This window comes from Mus caroli, chromosome 11, assembly GCF_900094665.2.
Source record: "Mus caroli chromosome 11, CAROLI_EIJ_v1.1, whole genome shotgun sequence".
NCBI lineage: Eukaryota > Metazoa > Chordata > Mammalia > Rodentia > Muridae > Mus > Mus caroli.
Window position 1 is genome coordinate 71,898,406 of NC_034580.1, and position 20,186 is coordinate 71,918,591.

A 20,186-nucleotide genomic window follows, 5' to 3' on the forward strand; every position below is an offset into this window, starting at 1 on the left:
AGAGATAGCAAAAAAAAAAAAAAAAAAAAAAAAAAAAAAAGGGAGGTAGTGTTTTTTGTTTCATTATATTTTTACCCTCAAGAGATTAAAATTGCAGTAATATTGGAGTGTCTTCTGGTAATAGAAAATGTCTGGCTCTGCTCACCTACGGTATTGTGAGCAGCCTGAGATGAGTTAGACTGACGTGACACCTCAGCTGGGAGAATCTTGTTCCAGACTGTTCACTGTCGTCTGCTTTCTGGCAGGATAATCAGGAAGGTTCTTTTGTGAAATGGAGAGTAGAGAATTCATGGGGTGAAGACCACGGCCACAAAGGTAAGTGCCAACTGCCAACTCAGTGTACCTGGACTCTGCTCCACTCTGCCTCTTGGGGTAAAAAGCTGTGCCAGTGAAGGGGATTTGTTGGTACTCAGTCCCTCTGATTCTCCTGTCCTACAGGAAAATAGCAGGTTGTAGACCCCAAGGTTCCTATGGCCTACATGTGCCTGAACTCCCAGGCTAACTGAGACCAATGTATGCTGTTATTTGTTCCAAACCATGCTGACTGTCCAGGACTGTAACAGACCCTCTTGGCTGAATGAAGGTGGTGAGTCCATTGCAGTGTTCTTGATATTTGGCATTTTGTACATTTTTTGTCACACCGCCAGCACATTAGGAAGAAGCCTTCCAAAGGGAGAATGGAATTGGCAAAAAGAAACTTTCTGTAAGGATCTCTTAGGATTTTCTTACTATGAAGTCTAAAGTTACCATTTAAAACTTTTCATGCTGAGAGGGTATAGGGGACTTTCGGGATAGCATTTAAAGCGTAAATGAAGAAAATATCTAATAAAAAATTGAAAAAAAAGAAACCTTTTTATGCTGCAAATCCAAACCCTGGTTGAAATCAGAATAAGTTACAGTGGCAAAGCTGAATAACATATCTATATACAAGTTGTAGAAAAATTTTAAATATGTATAAATAAAAGAAAAGTAAGATCTCTGATGGCTAATTAATAGTTTTAAATGTTCTTGGAAAACAGATTGTCTTGTTGATTATATAAAAGGCTTTTTTTTGTTTTTTGGTTTTTTTTTGTTTTGTTTTTTGAGTCAGGGTTTCTCTGTATAGCCCTGGCTGTCCTGGAACTCACTTTGTAGACCAGGCTGGCCTCGAACTCAGAAATTCACCTGCCTCTGCCTTCCAAGTGCTAGGATTAAAGGCATGCACCACCACGCCCGATTTATAAAAGGCTTTTAAAGGTGGTTTTTGTGCTTTAAATTTTAGAGCTTCGAGCTGAAAATGGGGTGGGAATCTAGCTCCGTGGTAAGAGTGCTTCTCTGCCCTGCCTCGTCTGTCCTCAGTACGGACAGCAGCAGGGGGGTGAAGGAAGGAGAAAGAGGGGAAACCAGGCCTAGTGGCACAACCGTGTTACCTCTGCGTTAAACAAAAGCAGTAGCTACAGTTACTTGTGTGATAGGAGCAGCATGTCCTGTGCTGGCGGTGTTTTGTGGCTAGCTTTCCGGCTCTGTCTTCCTTTCTTTGGGTCAGTGGATTCTAGCTGAGAAACACTAGCGGAACAGCACGCTAGACAAGTCACAAGAATGAAAGGAATGGGTGTGGAAACATAGATGCAAGATGGGCACTTAGAACGGAAAAAGCACACATCTCATCCAACAGGCATCAGACAGCTTAGAAGGAGGCAGGGTGAGATCACAGCCCTGCTTGCTGGGTCCCATCTGTTAGAACGGTGATTTTCCCCTGTGTTCTTCAGAATTCTGATGTCCAAGGCCAGACAGTAAAGGAACTTGGAAGTGATGGCGCTTCCCTCACTTCTCCGGACTCAGTCTGAGTCTAACCACTGAGCTTCACAGGACTTGAGTATGTAGCTGAGCAGCACAGCCCTGTATGTGAGGGCCAGCACCTGGAGACTGGTAAACTGCCCTTCAAGCCTCTTCCTCCTCGTGAAAATGATCACTGGTGGGTTTTGGCTAAGCATCCCTGGGGACTGCAGTTAAGTGGAACAGTTCCATGTTTGTATGAACAAATACAGCCCTGTTAGTGTTTGGTGATCACATGTTCCTCTTCTGTGAGTCTGTATTTTTTTTAACGATTTATTTATTTTATGTATGTGAGTACACTGTTGCTGTCTTCAGACACACCAGAAGATGGCATTGGCTTCCATTACAGATGGTTGTGAGCCACCATGTGTTTTCTGGGAACTGAATTAGTATCTTTGGAAGAGCAGTCATTGCTCTAAACTGCTGAGCCATCTCTCCAGCCCCATGATTCTGTGATTTATAAATTATAATGCAGTACTTTAAAAATTATTTTCTTATTAGGTAAATCTCATTTTAATGCAAACACAATTGGCATCTGGGCATTAGAAGCCTTAACAATGCTAGTAAAAAGTGAAGGTGATCCAGTTAAGTCTGTAAATCAGTTAGGAAATGAACACTTATCAGCTACCTGGCAGGGGAGAGTCACAATGGTGGTTTCCCAGAGCGAGGCTCATCCACTGCACCCAATGTGTTGGCCCCTGCAATTTCCCAAATGCAGAACTCACCTGTGTAATCTGCAGCAGTGGGGTCTGTGTTCATGCTTCTCCCATTTTGATGGTTTTTTAAAGAGGATACTCACGTAAAAAGGATTGGATTCCTTTTAGCAAACCTAAAATACTGGGTTCAAGTAATTTTTCTCTTCCTTCAGGTGAGCCATTTCTGCAAGTGGAACTATGTCCAGGAAAAAGACTAAAGTTACAGCTTGCTTTTTTGGCATTTTCATTAGGTGATGTCACTAGATTTTAGATATAAGAAAGGATGACCACTCATGAAGCTAGGAGAGTGTTCTGTGTGTCGTGTGGAACATTTACTACTCTGAGGCTAAATACGTGTGCTGGAGTATTGTGGCCTCTTTGCTAGTTTGCCATCACATGAACCCTTTTGCCCTATGAAGTGCATGTCTTCTGAGTCTCTCAGCCTCTGCTGTGTTGACGGAGCCAGGGTCTTCATGCTCACTCTCTGGTCTCTGCTCTGATTACTGAAGGCTGGATACTTTTTTTGGTTGTTGTTTTCAAATAGTTAAAATGCCTGAGATTGTAGAGCCAAAAAGATAGAGATTGAACTGGGAATGGGCAAGAAATAGTTCATTCAAAGCCAAAATAAATTCCTCTCGTGTGTCTCTTGGTAAAGTCCTTTCTGACTTAACAGGAAGGAAGGAAAACATGACCTGGTTTTATTGACACACTTGTCCTTTAGAGATCACCTAGTGTGTTATTCTGCTGACCGTGTGTGCTTACTCCAGCAAGGTCCCCCGGTCTGTCATCTGGGTGGACATTGGCTGGCAGGGCTTGTGTTTGTGGGAAGCAGGACCCTAGGGTCTTATTGCTGAAGATAACATTGTTAACAGTTTGTTACTATTCTCTTTGGGATTTCTGTCTGTTGAGATCCATGTTTCTGCCACGCAGCTTTGATAATACAGCTGGAGGTAAACAGCAAAGGTCCCTAGGCAGGCTGCCCCTGCTGTACCCAGGGCCAGCTTTTGGCTTTGGTCTCCACTGGTCATGTTCTTGGAATTTCCTGCCCAGAGACTACCAGGTAGATTACATAACCTTGTCCACAGATGGGCAGAGGCTCCTTCTGACCAAAAGAGACAGAGGGAAGATTTGCATCTTACCTTGCTGCCGCTTCCTGCTGGCCATGAGTGTTCAGTCTGCTGTTCTGGAACGGGATGCTGTTGAGCAGTGTCTCGAGCAACTGGCTCCTCCCCTGCTAGAAATATTAACCCCATGTGGATCTCATAGTGAGATGAGGAAAGAGACTGTGGGATTTACCACCTTACCTTTTAGTTTAAAAAGGTGATCTGGTAAGTCATTCTGTAAGCTATTTAGAAAGTTAAGGAACACTGGCGGTGGTAGCTTGTACTTGCAGCCTTAGGAGGTAGAGGTAGAAGGGTTAGAAGTTCAAAGTTATTCTGGGCATCAGAAGACCTGGTGTCAGCCTCTCCTCCCCCAAAAATATTAAAGGAAACCAGAAATTCACCTGAGAGAGCATAGCTTACACCAGAGTGACATACAGACCCTTGAGGATCTATGATGGAGCCAAAATCACAACCCTGCCTGACAACAGAGCTGGTTTTCCTGACTGCCAAACTGCTTTCTCTGAATTTCTGTTTTGGAAGCATTTGGCCCATTCATAGAAAACACAGGACCGTTCATGATTGTGGCAGTTTGAGTGAGAATGTCCTCATAGGCCATATGTTTGAATGCCTGGTTTCCAGTTGGTGGAACTGTTTGGGAAGGATTAGGAGGCGTGGCCTAGTTGGTATAGGTTTGTCAGTGGGGATAGGTTTTGGGTTTTCAAAAGTCCACACCTTCCTAGTTAGTGTGTTCTCTCTCCCCCTCCTCTTCCCCCTCTCCTTCTCCCTCTCCCTCTCTTTTCCCCTTCCCGATTCCCACCCTCCCCCTACCCCTCTCTCCCTGTTCTCCTTTTTTGCCCTGTGGTTGTTGTCAAAATGTAGCTCTTAGTATGGCTTTAGCCCCTTGCCTGCCTGCCTGCTGCCATGCTCCCTCCATGATGGTCATGGACTCTAACCTGAAACTGTAAGACCCAAGTAAACTCTTCTATAAGTTTTATTAGTCATGCTATCTTACCATAGCAATAGAAAAGTAACAAAGACAATGTTCTTTGGTGACCAGAAACAGTGGCTGAGGGACATAAATCTATAACTTTATAGAGGATCTGGAAACACATTGGTGTTAGAAGAGGCTCCTGTAGTCTGAACAAGTTGAGGTACCTTGGGAAGCCTGTGACCAGCGTTAAACATAAAACATGAAACACATGAGTCTGACAAGTGACAGACCTGACAGAGCCAGCCCTTGTTCCCAAGCTGTCCATTTTCCTCTTTAAATGTTTAACTTGTTGGCACAGGCAATTTCTAGTATATTACAGATAAGCATAAGGATATTAGTGTGTGCATGTGTTACCAGGTTGTTGGATGGTCTCTCCCAAGATCAGTCTTAAAGTTTTGTTCATAATTGGCCTGTCAGTCTCGAGACTTCAGTACTATTAGATGCTGGCTATCTCTCCAAGCAGAGATCTGGAGTGTGGACCTGTTATGACATAGCTCTTAGTGCTTATTCAGTCTGCTTTCTCACTCCCCCTCTGCCTGTGTGTGCATGCGAGCATGTGTGTGGAGGGCAGCGTCCTGCATTGTAGCCAAGGAGGATCTCAGAGATCCTCCTGTCTCAGCCTCCTGAGGCCAAGAGTACACGAGTAATGCAGCTCTTCAGAGGCAGTGCTGCTGCCAGTCCTAATTCTCCTCACAGGGCACAAATCTTTATCTTTTAAAAATTGTCTCACTTTTCATTTTGAGCCAAGATGAGTTTTGCACACTCCTGGTGCTTTGCATCTTTCAGACACATGAGCCTTTGAAATCATTGTAACCTGTTTTGTTTGTTTGTTTTTTGTTTTTTCGAGACAGGGTTTCTCTGTGTAGCCCTGGCTGTCCTGGAACTCACTTTGTAGACCAGGCTGGCCTCGAACTCAGAAATCCTCCTGCCTCTGCCTCCCGAGTGCTGGGATTAAAAGCGTGCACCACCAATGCCCAGCTGTAACCTGTATTTTTTTAATCTTTCAAATAAATCTGCTTGTTCTTGATTTCATTTTAGTAAAATGTCCAGACTTGCTCCTAAAAAGGAACCTTATGGTGTTTTCAGTTAGAGAAACTTCAGCATGTTAGGTATTAACCAGAAACTTACTTACCAGCTTATATGATGGGCTTTATAATGTCCAATATAATGACCAATAAGTGTCTCAGTAGCCAGACAGCACATCATTTTTAAAACTGCATATTTAAAGTTTAGCACGAATGTTGCTGCGTCCCTATGATTTTAAATATTGTGTAACCAGCTGTGCTGTCTTAAAACAGACTAACAGTTCTCGGTCACAGTTCCTCGAAGGGCAGGGGAGGCTTGTGTTCTCTGCTCTCTCAGCAGCACAGACGCTTGCTCCTCCCTAAGGGCTGTAGGGTTCCTCTGTAGCCGTCCAATGAAGTGACGTGCAAAGCTTTGTTCAGACCGTATATAGGCAGTTACTCAGACGCACAGTGGATGACACTCCATATTTCTGCCACAGGTACCCAAGATAGAGCTCACCTTTTAAGATTCGGTTTGTTACTGTGTGTGTGTTCATTTCACTGCATGGCGTCCTGGTAGGACGAGTGTGCGTGCACCTGTGCTGTGTGAGGCAGGTGAAGGTTATTGAGTTTTGATGTGTACAGGTTGTGTGGGATTGCAGCAGGGTTGGAATTCAGGTCTCATAGATTTCTTAGTCATATACGACTTAACAGAGGACAACCAGTGTTTACTAATGTGTTTGAGGTTCACTTATGGAGAGCTAGAAACTCAAATAATAAACTGGCTGTAATAAGAGTAGTGTCACCAGCTGGAAGCAAAGTCGCTGACTTCCTGGCTTGGTGAAGATACAAGGTTGTTACCTCACTGGAGAGTGTTTCTTGTTGCTCCAGGCTTGGTTGATTTAGCTGCCACTGGTCACGCCTGGGGAGTTGAGTTCTGGGCAATGACTTCTCATTGCTTGTCTTTATTAACTAGATGCCTGCATGCCTTGGGCTACAAAGCTAGTCCATGTGAGTAGAAGATGCATGGGCTGTCTGGCTCAATGGTGCTTCCTTACTGACATTCAGGACCCGAGACAGCTACCATTGTGGAGACGGAGACATGCTACAGATTCAAGGCTTCAAACTAGGCATCAGCTTCTAAGAGAATTCCTCTTGTAGTTAACACAGTGTAATATGTGTATTTGTGCTTTTTCCTGAAAAAGAATCTACTCTGCCCTAAGGAGTGTTTCTGCCTCCATCTGCATTTTAAGGATGGAGGTTAATCTGGAAACAGGCTGTCTGGGCATCTCCAGGTGTCACACCATTCAGGCTGTGAATGGGATTGTCATGGCATCCAACCTGTCTGAGTGGCCTGTAATTGTCGAAATACAGAGGAAGTGCACCACACCCTTGGCTGTCATTTATGCTTTAGACTGATGGATGCAGGAGGCTCTCTCACTTTCTCATTCAGAGAAGACTAACTTGCCCATGCTTCTAGCTTCAGAGCTTTGAGAACACAGATCTCAGCATGACTGCTGCTATGTCACAGTCACTAGATAGATGCCCCACAGTGCAAGCTTAGTTTCGTGAGAAACTAAGATGGGTAAATCCAGTGCTGAGGAAAAGCCATTAGCAGTGGCTTCAACTCACATTTATCAGTGGGATGCAGAGACCCGTGCACAGCCATGATGGAACAAATGTCCCCGACCCTCAGAGGAATTTATACTTAATCTCCTGGGACATGGGAACAGGAGTTAAAGAGGGCTGTGATGAGACAGAGTGGCATTCGTGGTGTGCTCCTCAGACTGTAAGATACGGGGAAATAGACCGAAAAACTAAGAAGGTGACTTCTCCAAGAAGGCAGGTGATGGAGGACAGAGGAAGGTCTGGGTGGCCCCTCAGCAGGGAGATGAGGAGGGCAGGAGCTGAGGTTACTGAGAAGGGAAGGCTGAAAAGACTACCTCAACAGCCAGGGGTGTTGGTGGCTGGGAGACTGTGGGGACCACAGTAATATAATGGCAAAGCAGACAGAGCAAAGGGAAGAAAGAAGCGTTGGGCTTAGATTCACAGGCGGTTTCAGGAACTGCAGGAGTGTGTCCTGTGTGTCAAACCAGCATTTCAATATTCAGTGTCTTCTGGTCTGACACAGTTGGGTTGGGGATATTGGAGGTGAGATAGGTGAAGCTGTAAGTCTTGATGTGTGTGTGTGTGTGTGTGTGTGTGTGTGTGTATGTGTGTGTGTGTAAAACAGGAGTAAGTACAGGGTTTCAGGATGGTGAATAAGAAGAGTGAACGGTGGGTCCTCCTTAGGAGTTCTCCTGGAGGAGACAGCTTGAGGGCTTCTTGCCAGGCTAGCTAGGGAGATAGTACCTCGGATGGACAGGTCAGAGGTGTGTGACTAAGCAGTAATATGGCCTACCATCCAGGGAACTTGCCCTAGAACAAGTAGCAAGAGTGATGGTTTGGGGGGCAGAGAAAAGTTACATGTGAAAATCAGACCCTTGGGTAGAAAAGATCCTGTCCTGGCCAGTTCCGTGTAGCCTCAGGCTTCTGTGGCTTTCAGTCATGGTCCAGGAAAGGAGTCTGGAGTCCGAGGTGAGCACCTATCGTCTGGGCCTCTTGGGGTGGGTATCCTTGCGATGGGTATCCTTTTGCTTATTGAATTTTGTTGTCGTTTTAAAAAGTGGGGCCCGTGAAAAGCTCATTGAACAAAGGCCTTGCTGCCAAACCTTACCCTGTGAGATTGATTTCTGGGACCCACGTGGTGGAAGGAGAGAACCCTCTCCCACCAATTGTCCTCTGACTGCTACCCCATGGCATGTTTGCACACCCAGATCAATGTCATGTAAATGCTTTTAGAGATATCCAAACAGCCCTTCTTCCCTACTGTGTGTGCTGTTTCTCCATGCCCCATTTTCCCATGCCTTTAGCAGGGGCACTGTGCCATCTGTAGCCTTTGTGTCTGAGAGAGGCCACCAGTAATATCCGGCTCAGTGAGTATCTCATCTGTTATCTGCTAAAGGTTCATGGCCATGAATGTGTCCTCAGCCCAGCCAGACATCTGTGTCTGGTCTGCAGGGGGAAGCGGCTTCTAAGGTCACTGTCCAAGTGACAGTCAGAAGTACAAGTGGTTATTTGGTTACCTCGGCTGCCTTTTTCTTCTTAAAACATTAACCCATTTGAATCATCCTGTCTCATAAAGATGCTTAGAACACATGGCATCTCTGTTGTTGTTAGTGTTGAAGTGTGGTTTCACTATGTTGCCCTCACTCCTATAACTCACTATATAGATTAGGCTGGCCTTGAACTCACAGAGATCCTCCTGCGTCTGCCTCCTGAGTGCTGAGTAGTACACCATTACACCCAGCTGTATGTGTGTTTCAAAGTATAATCTTCTAATAGATAATAAAATTACATTGTTCTAAAGTCAGTATATCAAAAGGCATGTAAATCTGTTGCCTTCTTTTCTTCAGCCAATGGCAGCACACCGTATACTGTGCTTGCGCCTGTCTCACTTCCCAAGCAACATGCCTTGGAAGCATTTCCAGTTTGTCATCTTCTGTCATCTGGATATCCGTGGTTTATTTAACCAGTTCCCTAACTAATGGAACTTTAATAGACTGACTAACTAACTAACTAACGAATTAACAATATTTCCTATTTCAGACAATATTGCAATAGGTTATTCCGTGTACAGTGTGTAAAACAGTTCCTGGCCTATTGCAAGGACTGAGTAGGTTTCTGGTCAAACTACACATACCTACCTTTTATGTATTTACCCGTAGGGTAAAGTGCTAGAAATGACTGTGTGAAGAGGGCAAATGCCTGTTTATCTTTTCTGCACATTGCCAAATTCTGTTCCATGAGGGTCTGTTATTTTGCACATGTGTAGTATACTGTATTAATGTAAGTATTACTGTATTAATGTGGCCTTACACACTGAGTTATCTAAAAAGTGATTGACAGATTGTCTGCTCCGGATTATATGTATATTTAAATTGTCTCTGTTCATGGTTAGGAATTAGACTGCCAAAGTCTTCATGAACTGATGAGGTTTTTTGTTTTTCTTTTTTAAAGACTATTCCTTGTATTTTCTTAAGCCCTTGCCCTAATTTTTTCCCTTGTATTTATTTTTTTCATTATGATATATTTTAAAAACTTTAACTTTTAAAAACTGAAATATTGATGAATATAACTTTCTGAAAATGAAGGAATTTTAATAGGCTATAAAAATGTAAATTAGAAGGCAAAATGCATGATAGGAAGAAAGTTTGCAGCCAAAATAAATATATAACATGCTGTTATTGATTACTGTGAAAAAGGCAAACATTCCAACTAAAACTGAGCAGAGGTTGCTGGGGAAACAGCACAGTAGAGTAGTAGTAAAGTGCTTACACACAGGCAGGCTGACTGACGTTTGGATTGTAGCTAGTGCCTGGCAGGCAGAAAAAGGGGTTCCCCAGAGCAAGCTGGCTGTAGACTAACCAAGTTGGTGAGCGCTGAGACAAGTGACAGACCCATCCTCAACATAAAAGTTGAAGAGGAACTGAAGAAGTCATTTGATGTCAGCTTCTGGCCTCTGTGTGCATTCACAACTGACACACATACTGCACACAGGTGTCCACAGAGGATAAGAGAAGACAGAGCTCGGGTAGCTTATTGCCTTTTTTGTTAAGGATTTAAGAACTTTGTATATATGTGTCTCTTTATGTGTATGTGCACATGGAACATGTGCCTTTGGAGGGCAGAAGAGGGTATGAGGTCCCCTGGGGCTGGTCACTGATGGTTATGAGCCACCCAACATGGGTTCTGAGAACTGAACTCAGGCCCTGGAAGAGCAGCAAGGGCTCTTAACTGCTGAGGCATCTCTCCAGCCACAGTGTGATCTGCCATTTAGTTACTGTTGTGTGTGGGAGTGTGTGTGTACAGTGCATGTAATGTGTATGGAAGCCACGTGTAATATACAAGTTACAGGGATGTACCATGTATGTCTGCTCTACTCTAAAAAATTTTAGAAACTTGCCAGGTGTTCTTTGCACTGTCGTCTTAGTGACTGACATGTTCTGTAAGGTGTCACTTACTCTGTCTTAGGCAGTTTGGAACACAGACAGACAGGTTTTAGGTTTGTTTGTTTGTTTTTTCCCCCTGGGAGCCTTGCTGTACCTCTGAGTTAGGGCCTTGGGTGACAAGTTGGCTTCCTTAGGTCATTGCATCGGACACACTCCCCAGAGCAGAACAGTAACTTGTCTCACTATTTGTTTATATAGAGTTTCATTACATAGCAGAGGCCAGCCTCGAATGCGTGATCCTCCTCTCTGACCCTCTCTGAGCTGGGATCACAGCTGTGCACCACCACACCTAGCTTAATCACTGTGTTTTACCAGACTTGTTTTTTTTTTTTTAATAGAAAAAAAATCAACTACAAATTGTCAGTTACGTTCTTAGAACAAAGATGATAAAAACTAGAAAGTATTTCTAATTCATAAATGATAAAAATTGAGGTTGGAGAGATGGCTTATGTTAAAAGCACATATCTCCTTTCCAGAGGACCTAAGTTCCATTCTCAGCAGCTTGCAGACAGCTCAGACAGCTCATAACCCACCTGTAATCCCAGAAAGAGGAGATCCAACCTTGTCTTCTGACTCCATGGATCTACAGTTGTGTGTACATATCCCTACACATGCCTATAATTAAAAATATGGATGCTAAAAAAAAAAAAAGGCCGGGCGTGGTGGCGCACACCTTCAATCCCAGCACTCGGGAGGCAGAGGCAGGTGGACTTCTGAGTTTGAGGCCAGCCTGGTCTACAAAGTGAGTTCCAGAATAGCCAGGGCTATATAGAGAAACCCTGTCTCGAAAAAACAAAAATATGTATGCTAAAAAATAAGTGGTAATATTTTGTTGTTTTAATATAGTCTGCAAGGTTTAAATCTCAGACCATTGGCAGAGTGTCAGAGAGCTCAGATAAGCACTTGCATCCATAAACTGGGCTCTTCTGTCTGCGTGAGTCTCAGCATTGGGTCTGCAGCCGTGTCCCAGACTCGCCTGCCCTTCACAATGGCTTCTTTCCTTTCCCATACAAAACTCAAAAGCACTGCCAGCTGCTTTAGGATAGCTTGTTTATTTGCTCAAAGAATGTAAATAAGAACTAATGGCTTAAATGAAATTGTATTTCAGAAATTGACTTCTTTATACATTGTCTGTCTTCCTGAAGGTTACCTTTGGGATTCCAATTTGCCATTCTTTCTCGGGCTTGTGGATGAGCCTTCAGTTCAGAGCCCCACACCCGCAGTCTGCTGCACCCCATAGCACCCTTGGGCTTCAGACTCTTCTCAGCACTTCTGGCTTCAGCCTTACTGATCCTAATCTCTGGGAAACTCTGAGACATGCAGTGTCAACAGTTGAAGCCAGCACGCCTGTTATCTGCCCAGGGTGCAATTACTTGGCAGCTTTCACACTGAGGGTGTTGTGGGCCCTGAAGAACTCATATCCTGCAGAAAGAGGCTAATCAAGGCAGGTCCTCTTGGCAGGGACATGGGAAGGGTGGGCTGCAGTTGATAGGAGATTTAATTTGTGAGGACTTAATGTGATCTCCTTTTGGAACAAGATAGTGCAGATGTACTTTGTGTGCGTTTTCTCTGGGCTGTCTTTGAAGACTCATTTGATTGTGTGGTGATAGTATTGTTAGAAGGACACGGAACTTTATTACAGAGTCTGCCTCTATCCTTTACCTGCCCTGCCAACCGCCCAGAGCTGGCTAGGTCATCATGCTCAGCCTGCACTATACTGAGGGGAGGATAACTGATGTCTCAAATGGTGTAGGGGAGCTTTTGAGATGGTCTAACATTGTAGCCTGGGCTGTCCTCAAACTTGCAGCAATTCTCCTGCCTCAGCCTCTCACATGCTCGGAATCCAGGCATTAACCAGTATATCTCTCTTTGACAAGGGAAATGCTGAGTTTCTGGGGAGTGATACTTAAGATGTAGCAGGAGTGAGGTTGACTAGCACTGATACAGGTGGCATAGCAGAGCTGGAGGCCCACGGGGTGGAGTCAGGACAGATAAGAAGCAGCACAAGCCAGGAACTGCTCTGTGCTCTTCCTTACCTGCCATTGGAAGAAGCAGCCTTGAGTCAAGAGGGTACTCACCAGGTTGAGCATCCCTTGACAAGCCTTGGTTCAGCACCCCTGAGAGCACTGTGTGTGCACATGCCTATGATGCTGGGAACTGGAACCCAGAGTCCATTGCACAGTGGACAAGTGCTCAGCACTGACTTCCTTAGAGCGTTTTCTCATGAGTGTGGTCTTACTGGTGTGCACATGTGATCGAGCTATGTCCACTGGTATCATCTCCATCCTTAAATTTTCTCACTGTGGCTGGCCAGCAAGACCCTGTACCCCCAAGGTCACAGTGTTAGGAGCCTGCCATCATGCTCAGCTTTTTATGTGGGTGCTAGGGATCTGAACTCGAATCCTTGGGCACAGCAAGCACTTTATCTACTGAGCCTTCTCCCCAGCCCATAGAAGTGTTTAAAAGTTAATTTTTAATATAACAAATAGTAATCAATATATAGATATAACCCACACAAGTGAATTTAGGGTCTTTAATTATTTTTTAGATTTAATTATTTAATTATGTGTGTATGGGGGTTTTCCTGTAGGCATGGATGTGTACTGAGTGTGTACCTGGTGCCCTTGGGGGTCAGAAGAACGCATTGGATCCCTTGCAGCCAGAGCTATGGATGGTTGTGTTATCATGCTGGTGCTCAGAATAAAACCTAGGTCCTTTGCAAGAACAACAAGGGCTCTGCACCACAGGGCAGTCCTTGTAGCTTCCTTTAATTATCTTCCAGATATAAACAGGTTTTACAGCCAAAGAAGTTTGGAAACTGCTTAACTAGAGAACCCTTTGCTGGGGGGGGGGTGTCTTTTTATTTTAGTTTAGTTTTTTAGGAGGGGTGCATGTGCATGCATTTGTGCATTTGTCTTTGTGTCTCTGTCTGTGTATTGTTTGATTTGCTTTGTTATTTTTGAGTCAGGGGTCTCATATAGCCCAGGCTGGAGTTGAACTCCCTTTGTAACAAAGATGGGCTTGAAGTCTTGATCCTCTTGCCTTCCCCTCCCAAATGCTGCTGTCAGAAGAGTGTACTACCACTCCTAGCTTTAGAGTACCTTCTTGGGAGAAACATCTATGTCTCTTCTCCCTTACTCTTGGTCCTGTGTAGGAGTGAATACCACTAGGTTTACATAAATAGAGGAGGGTGGCTGAGGTGTCTAAATTAGTGTGTACCAGCTGCATCCTGTGGGTAGTGGGTGCTCTTCCCTGCAAGTCCTCCGATGTGCGTGCAGTGCTCCTGGTCAGGTGTGTGCTTGCAAATGCTTGTGCTCTGCACTCCTTCCCTAGCTCGGTAACCATGCCTTGTTTTAACACACACTCTGTTAGTCTCTTGTTTGCACTTTTTTCCTTTATACTGCAGTGGTTTAAGCTGAGTATTTGCCCCGTGAGCTTGTTGAAAGTGTGGTCCTGAAGAACTGGTGTGGACCTTACAGAGCCTGAGACTCAGGTCCATCTCTCCAATAAGAGCCAGGTTGCTAATCTGGGGACTGTGCGCCACTTGCTGTCTCAATGTTCTGGCATTACACATTCCCGTTCAGAAAAGCAAGGACTGTGTGATCACCCAGTGTCACCTGCAAATGAGTGTCTGACTGCTGGCCATAGTGACATGCCCTTAGCAGCTTAGCTGGTTGCTCTCAGAGTGTGAGATTGGGAGCAGCCAGTGAAACTAGGAGTGTAGGTGATGAGGACGGGGCTGCTGTGCTTGCCGTACTGCCCTAGAGACCAGTCCTCCCGGGTGACTGTGAGCCAGACGCTCAGCACTGACCTGCTGGTGTACAAGTCAGCACCCAGCATCACAGAGGCAGCTGCGTGTGGGCCAGCACGGGGCCTCTCTGGAGCCAGGCACGTCAGTTACTCTGAACCCCTTTTCATAGTTGGTGAAAACACAGCAGTGTCTATCCTGTCTGCTTCACAGATTGCTAGTAAACTGGAACTCAAATGAGCTCAGTGGGCAGTGCTGGAAAGTTGGTATTTTTGTAGAAGACCTTTTTACACTAGTAGGAAGTTCTCCTTTCTGCCTACCCTCTGAACTCAGGAGTGTTTCTTCTCTCCTTTCCAGGCTACCTGTGCATGACCGATGAGTGGTTCTCTGAGTACGTCTACGAGGTGGTGGTGGACAAGAAGCACGTCCCGGAAGAGGTGCTGGCTGTGTTAGAGCAGGAGCCCATTGTCTTGCCGGCATGGGACCCCATGGGGGCTTTGGCTGAATGAGTGAGTGGACTGCCTCCAGCTCTCCTCCTCCCATGGGATCGGATGGAGCTGCCAAGGACAGACCCAGGGACTGAAACCAAAGTTACATGGGTGGCTGTTCCCACAGGATACAGTCAGACTCTTGGGTTTCCAGTCTCCTCCAGGAACCTCTTTGAGAAAAATGCTTTATGCTGAAACAAAATATTCATAAAGGAAAAAATAAAGGGGAAGGATTGGGGCATCCTGTTGCTCTCCTCATCTCTGACGGCTCAGGATCTCATAGCATTTTAATTGGATGTCATTGTCCACTGTCACTGTCTTTGTGTTTGTAGTAAGACAGAGTAAGATGAGCAGCTGAGGTGTACGGAGAACAAACAGTCCTGGGCTCCTTGTTCCTAGAGTAGATTAGGGGAGGGTTAGCTAGGATTTGAACTCTCAACGCTGCATGCTGCCTCACAGGTCACTGTCCTTCCTACCTGGCAGTCGCTGAATTCAGCTTCCTGTGACTTGAGAAGGGGAGGTTGATCGGTCTGAGATGACTCCTTCTCTTCCTGGTCTGAGCTGTGGGGCTCACTTGGGCCAGGTTAAACGGGGTTCGAGAAAACCTTGTCAGGGGCTCAGCTGTAATCGCGAGGGGCACCCACTGAGTGCTTTAATGTCTGTGTGCGTTGGGGTTGGGCGGGGAGAGGCAGCGATGCTCGTTCTTTCTGATAACTGATGGTGCTGAGAAGCTTTGGAATAAAACCCTTTGCTAACTGAGAGCAAGCTGGCGTGTCTGGTCTGTATACGTTCTCTAAGAAGGAGTTATTGGGCTACAAATGGGAGCAGTCAAGCAGCTGAGACTCTTCAAAGTGAAGAAAAGGAGCAGAGCTCGGGTTCTCCTCAGCTGCTCTGCAGGCCATGATTGTGTCCTGAGCCTGCCCACCCCCACCTTCCAAAGGGCTCCTGCAGAAGCCTTCATGTCCCAACTCTGAGCCCTGTCCCTGCCATCCAGCACTGTCTCACCCAGACCCCGTGTCTCTAAGATGGGGACTCTGGTGGTCTTGCCGTAGAAGGGGCTAAGTCGCATGGTTGGACGGACGGCATCGCTGTTTTGTTGAACACTGAGCAGAGCTCCTAGTTAGCATTTACAGCAGGGTTTGTGCCCAGGTGTTCCTGGCTCCCCAGAATTCTTCTCAGACCTTGCAGGGGATGTTGTTTGTCGTGACACTTCCCAAGGTCAAATTAGATAAAGACTCAAGCCTAACTAGTGTGTTCACAGTATTTAAGTCATCCTATACCAGGGTGATAATCCATCTCTACACACGTGGAACCACAGACCTGAAAATACAGGTCACCTTCAAACTGAAGCCAAGGGAACCAATAGCTAACTTCTCATTTGTAACTACATTTAGCAAAAAGAGTTGGGGTGCTATGAGAGGTGGAGTGGAGTGGCTGAGTCCGAAGGATAGTCAAGAGTTCAAGGTTGGCCTAGGATACATAGTTAAGTTCCAGCCCAGCCCAGACTGAGAGCAAGAGCCTGTCTCAAACAAAACAAAAGAGATGGCGAGGAACCCGGGTGTGGTGGCGCACGCCTTTAATCCCAGCACTCGGGAGGCAGAGGCAGGCGGATTTCTGAGTTCAAGGCCAGCCTGGTCTACAAAGTGAGTTCCAGGACAGCCAGGGCTACACCGAGAAACTCTTGTCTCGAAAAACCAAAAAAAAAAAAAAAAAAAAAAGAAAAAAGAAAAGCTAGAATCCCATACTCAATAAAACTGCCTTTCAAGAAGATAAAGGGCATTTTTAGAAAAAATAAAAATAAAAATTGAGTTTTTCCCAAAAGAAGGAAGTGATCTAATATGGAAGGTTTAGAATGAATAAACAGACACAGAACAAAGACTGTGTGAATACACAAAGCATGACTGGCCAAGCCAAGCTCAGAAGAAAACCCAGAGGTTTCAGGCCAGCGACATAGGAAAACACTGTCTCAAAACAACAAATAACCCCCCCCACACACACACACACAAACAGAGAACCCTAAAAGTAGCTAGACTGGGGGGAGGGGCATTGGAATTGAGGTATTAAGTCTTACCATTAGGGTGGAAGGTGTGCTAACGTTAGACAGTGATGTATTAACATCTATGCTGAAATGTTCTGGACTGGTAGGAAGTGAATGTAGGAGAGTTCCCAGACAAGGATAAACAGTAAGAAAACCCAAGACCATCCAGAGGATAGGAGACGGCACAGCTGAGAAAGGTGCCTGCTGGGCGAGTCTAATGCCTGAGCTCGGTCCCCAGGACTCAAGGTGGAAGGAGAGGACCAACGGGAGGTCAGAATGGTGTGTGCGTGTCTGTTTACATATCACACGACATCATACAGCAGTCCTACGTAAACAATGCAAATCAAATACCAAAATAAGATAAAGTACGTTACCCAGTATGGTGGTGGCTTGTGACTTCAGTCTGAGCACCTGGGAGGTGGAGGCAGGAGGATCTCTCTGAATCCAGAGACTGGTCTATAAATCAGTTTCCAGGGCAGCCAGAGCTACCCAGTGAGACCTGTTTCAAAACAACAGAAAGAAAAGTTCATCTGACTGGTAAGTTATAGCTTATGTAAATGGATTAAACCAGTCCTTTAAGGGATATTTAGCCTGGCATGGTGGCGCATGCCTTTAATCCCAGCACTCGAGAGGCAGAGGCAGGCGGATTTCTGAGCTCGAGGCCAGCCTGGTCTACAAAGTGAGTTCCAGGACAGCCAAGGCTATACAGAGAAACCCTGTCCCGAAAAAAAACAAAACAAACAAACAAAAAACCCAAACAAACAAAAAATGGGGATATTTAACTGCATTTTTTGAAAGAATGTGAGCTGTGTGTTGCATATAAGAGAAGTGGGCAACCTTCAATATAAAAATGCATTGCCGGGCTGGAGAGATGGCTCAGCGGTTAAGAGCACCGACTGCTCTTCTGAAGGTCCTGAGTTCAAATCCCGGCAACCACATGGTGGCTCACAACCATCCATAATGAGATCTGATGCCCTCTTCTGGTGCTGTCTGAAGACAGCTACAGTGTACTTACATATAATAAATAAATCTTAAAAAAAAATGCATTGCCAGACATAGAGATGCACACTTGTAATTGAAGCACTTGGGAGGTGGAGGCAGGAGGATCCAGACTTCAAGGGTATCCTCAGCTACATAGCCAGTTCCAGTCTAGCCTGGGGTATAGGGGGCCCTTTCTCAAAAGCTCTTTATCAGGTAGTATACTAACCGTTATAAGTCAGTGAAGCTACAAGCTGTAAAATGAGGCCGTTTAGGATAAACTCCAGAGTGTATTACTCATACAAGCTGCAGTTTGACTGCCTCCCTGGAGTTGGGTAACAGTGCATGCAGCCTGGAAAGATGCTGAAGCAAAAATGTCAATAGAGATGGGCTCTCTGCACGGCTTTACTCAAATTTCCAGAAAAATACGAAGAAGACCTTAAGTTACTGTGCTCCTAATTCACGTCTCAAAATACATAAAAAACTGAAAACTGTGAAAAAACAAGCAATCACATCATAATAGGAGTTTAACCAAGAGATGAAACAGCAGAAAGTTGACAAGTATAAAGATACAGTATTCGGTGTGTCTGCATCCCTCCTGGGGTCATCTGAGCACATGCAGGACTTTCTTAAACTTTAACCATTTTCTAGTATAGTAAATCTCAAATGTCACACGGTTGTTATGTAGCCCCACTCCAACCACACAGCACTTAGGTGAGAAACCAAAATTGAACAAGTCTAATTGTGTCCTGGGTCCAAGAAGAGGTTACCTAGGAAATTTAACCTGAATTATAATTAGATAATTATACAAATACATATCAAAAGGGATCAGAGGGATTAAGCCTAGAGGAAGAAATACCTGCAGAGGCTAAATGGATCCTCAAAGCCAAGAGTTCATTTTAAGTTCATTTTATTTGTTTGTTTGTTTGTTTATTTATTTATTTATTTATTATTTTTTAATGGGGAAGGTAGCCAACTTTATTAGAGTAACTGAAACTTCCAGTTTTCAAGGAAAATAAAATGAGCCCAGCGCCACCTGCAAATTGTCAGGTCACATTACTGTTCAGGGCACACCTGGCCACAGTGAGGGTCACAGCACAACCCCATCATAGCTGCTGCAAGACCACACTTCTGCTGGGACAGTTTCATCACCAAGGGCACACACCAACTTGTTTTGAGGCTTTTGAGTTGAAAGGATCAGTGTGGAGAACAGAGCCTTGCTTTTCCAACTCAAAACAAAAAGGAACTCGGGACTAAGCGAGCAGCGTCTCCTCCGGTCTGCCAGATGCTCCATGGGCTCCTCCGGTCTGCCAGATGCTCCATGGGCTCCTCCGGTCTGCCAGATGCTCCATGGGCACTTGCTAGTGGCAGGGGCCAGGACACTAGCACTAGCAGGCTGCTCTGGTGACACTCAGCTCCGTTCCCTTTAGGCTGGCGGTAGTAGGCTTCTATTCTGGCAGCTGCAGCAGTTTGATGGGTGAGGAAGGAGCCACCCACCCATCACCTCTTCTTGAAGCCGTATTTTTTGCGTTCATAGAACAGGTCTGTCTTAGAGCTCCCCAAATTGACAATCTTTGGGCAACCATCTCTATCCTTCTCCTGAATGGTGCACTCTTTACAGTAGTAGGCATCGGAGACTCCGGGGCCGCCACAGATCACACACCGGCCCTGGTAAGATCCATAGTTACACTCATCACATATGTGGACCAGGGTGCAGGGACGCACGTAGGAATCACAGATCACACACTTGCCGTCACATTTTTCACAGTCTTCCCATAGCCACACCAGCCTGCTTGCGGCAGAAAATCAAATCTGAATGATGTTTAGCCATAACTCTTTTTCCAAGCTGGCGGCCGGAAGCATAGGGCTTAAGTTCATTTTAAAAGGAAGAACATTAACAAATGTTTTATGAGTAAGACTCACCAGGTGTGTGTGTGTACACATACACACATACATACATACACACATATATGGATACCTGAATGGCTGTGGTAGCTGATACCTTTACCCCTGAAATCTTGGTAGAAGGTAGAGGCAGCAGGATCAGGAATTCATGGTTGAGGTCCTCTGTGACTGTTTAGCAAGTTGTTCGACAGGAGACAGGCTGCTTTTCTGAGGGCTTATTGGCCAGCCAGTCCAGCAGAAACAGCTGAGTAACACTCTCAAAAATTACCATGGAGCCGGGCATGGTGGCGCACGCCTTTAATCCCAGCACTCGGGAGGCAGAGGCAGGCAGATTTCTGAGTTCAAGGCCAGCCTGGTCTACAAAGTGAGT

General features: G+C 45.3%; 1 protein-coding gene and 2 pseudogenes across 1 annotated transcript in view; 2 read left to right on the forward strand and 1 right to left on the reverse strand.

Annotated features, from left to right (window-relative positions):
• The window catches only part of Blmh (bleomycin hydrolase), a 41,962-nt gene extending 26,306 nt beyond the window's left edge, over positions 1-15,656 (forward strand). The window contains exons 11-12 of the mRNA XM_021175793.2: positions 246-315; positions 14,765-15,656. Coding sequence (XP_021031452.1) covers positions 246-315; positions 14,765-14,916 — 222 coding nt within the window. The 3' untranslated portion in view covers positions 14,917-15,656. The remainder of the gene's footprint in view (positions 1-245; positions 316-14,764) is intronic.
• LOC115032703 lies at positions 2,436-2,585 on the forward strand (annotated as a pseudogene).
• Positions 15,657-19,242: 3,586 nt separating the features above from the next.
• On the reverse strand, positions 19,243-19,757 carry LOC110306020 (annotated as a pseudogene).
• Between the last annotated feature and the right edge of the window lie 429 nt (positions 19,758-20,186).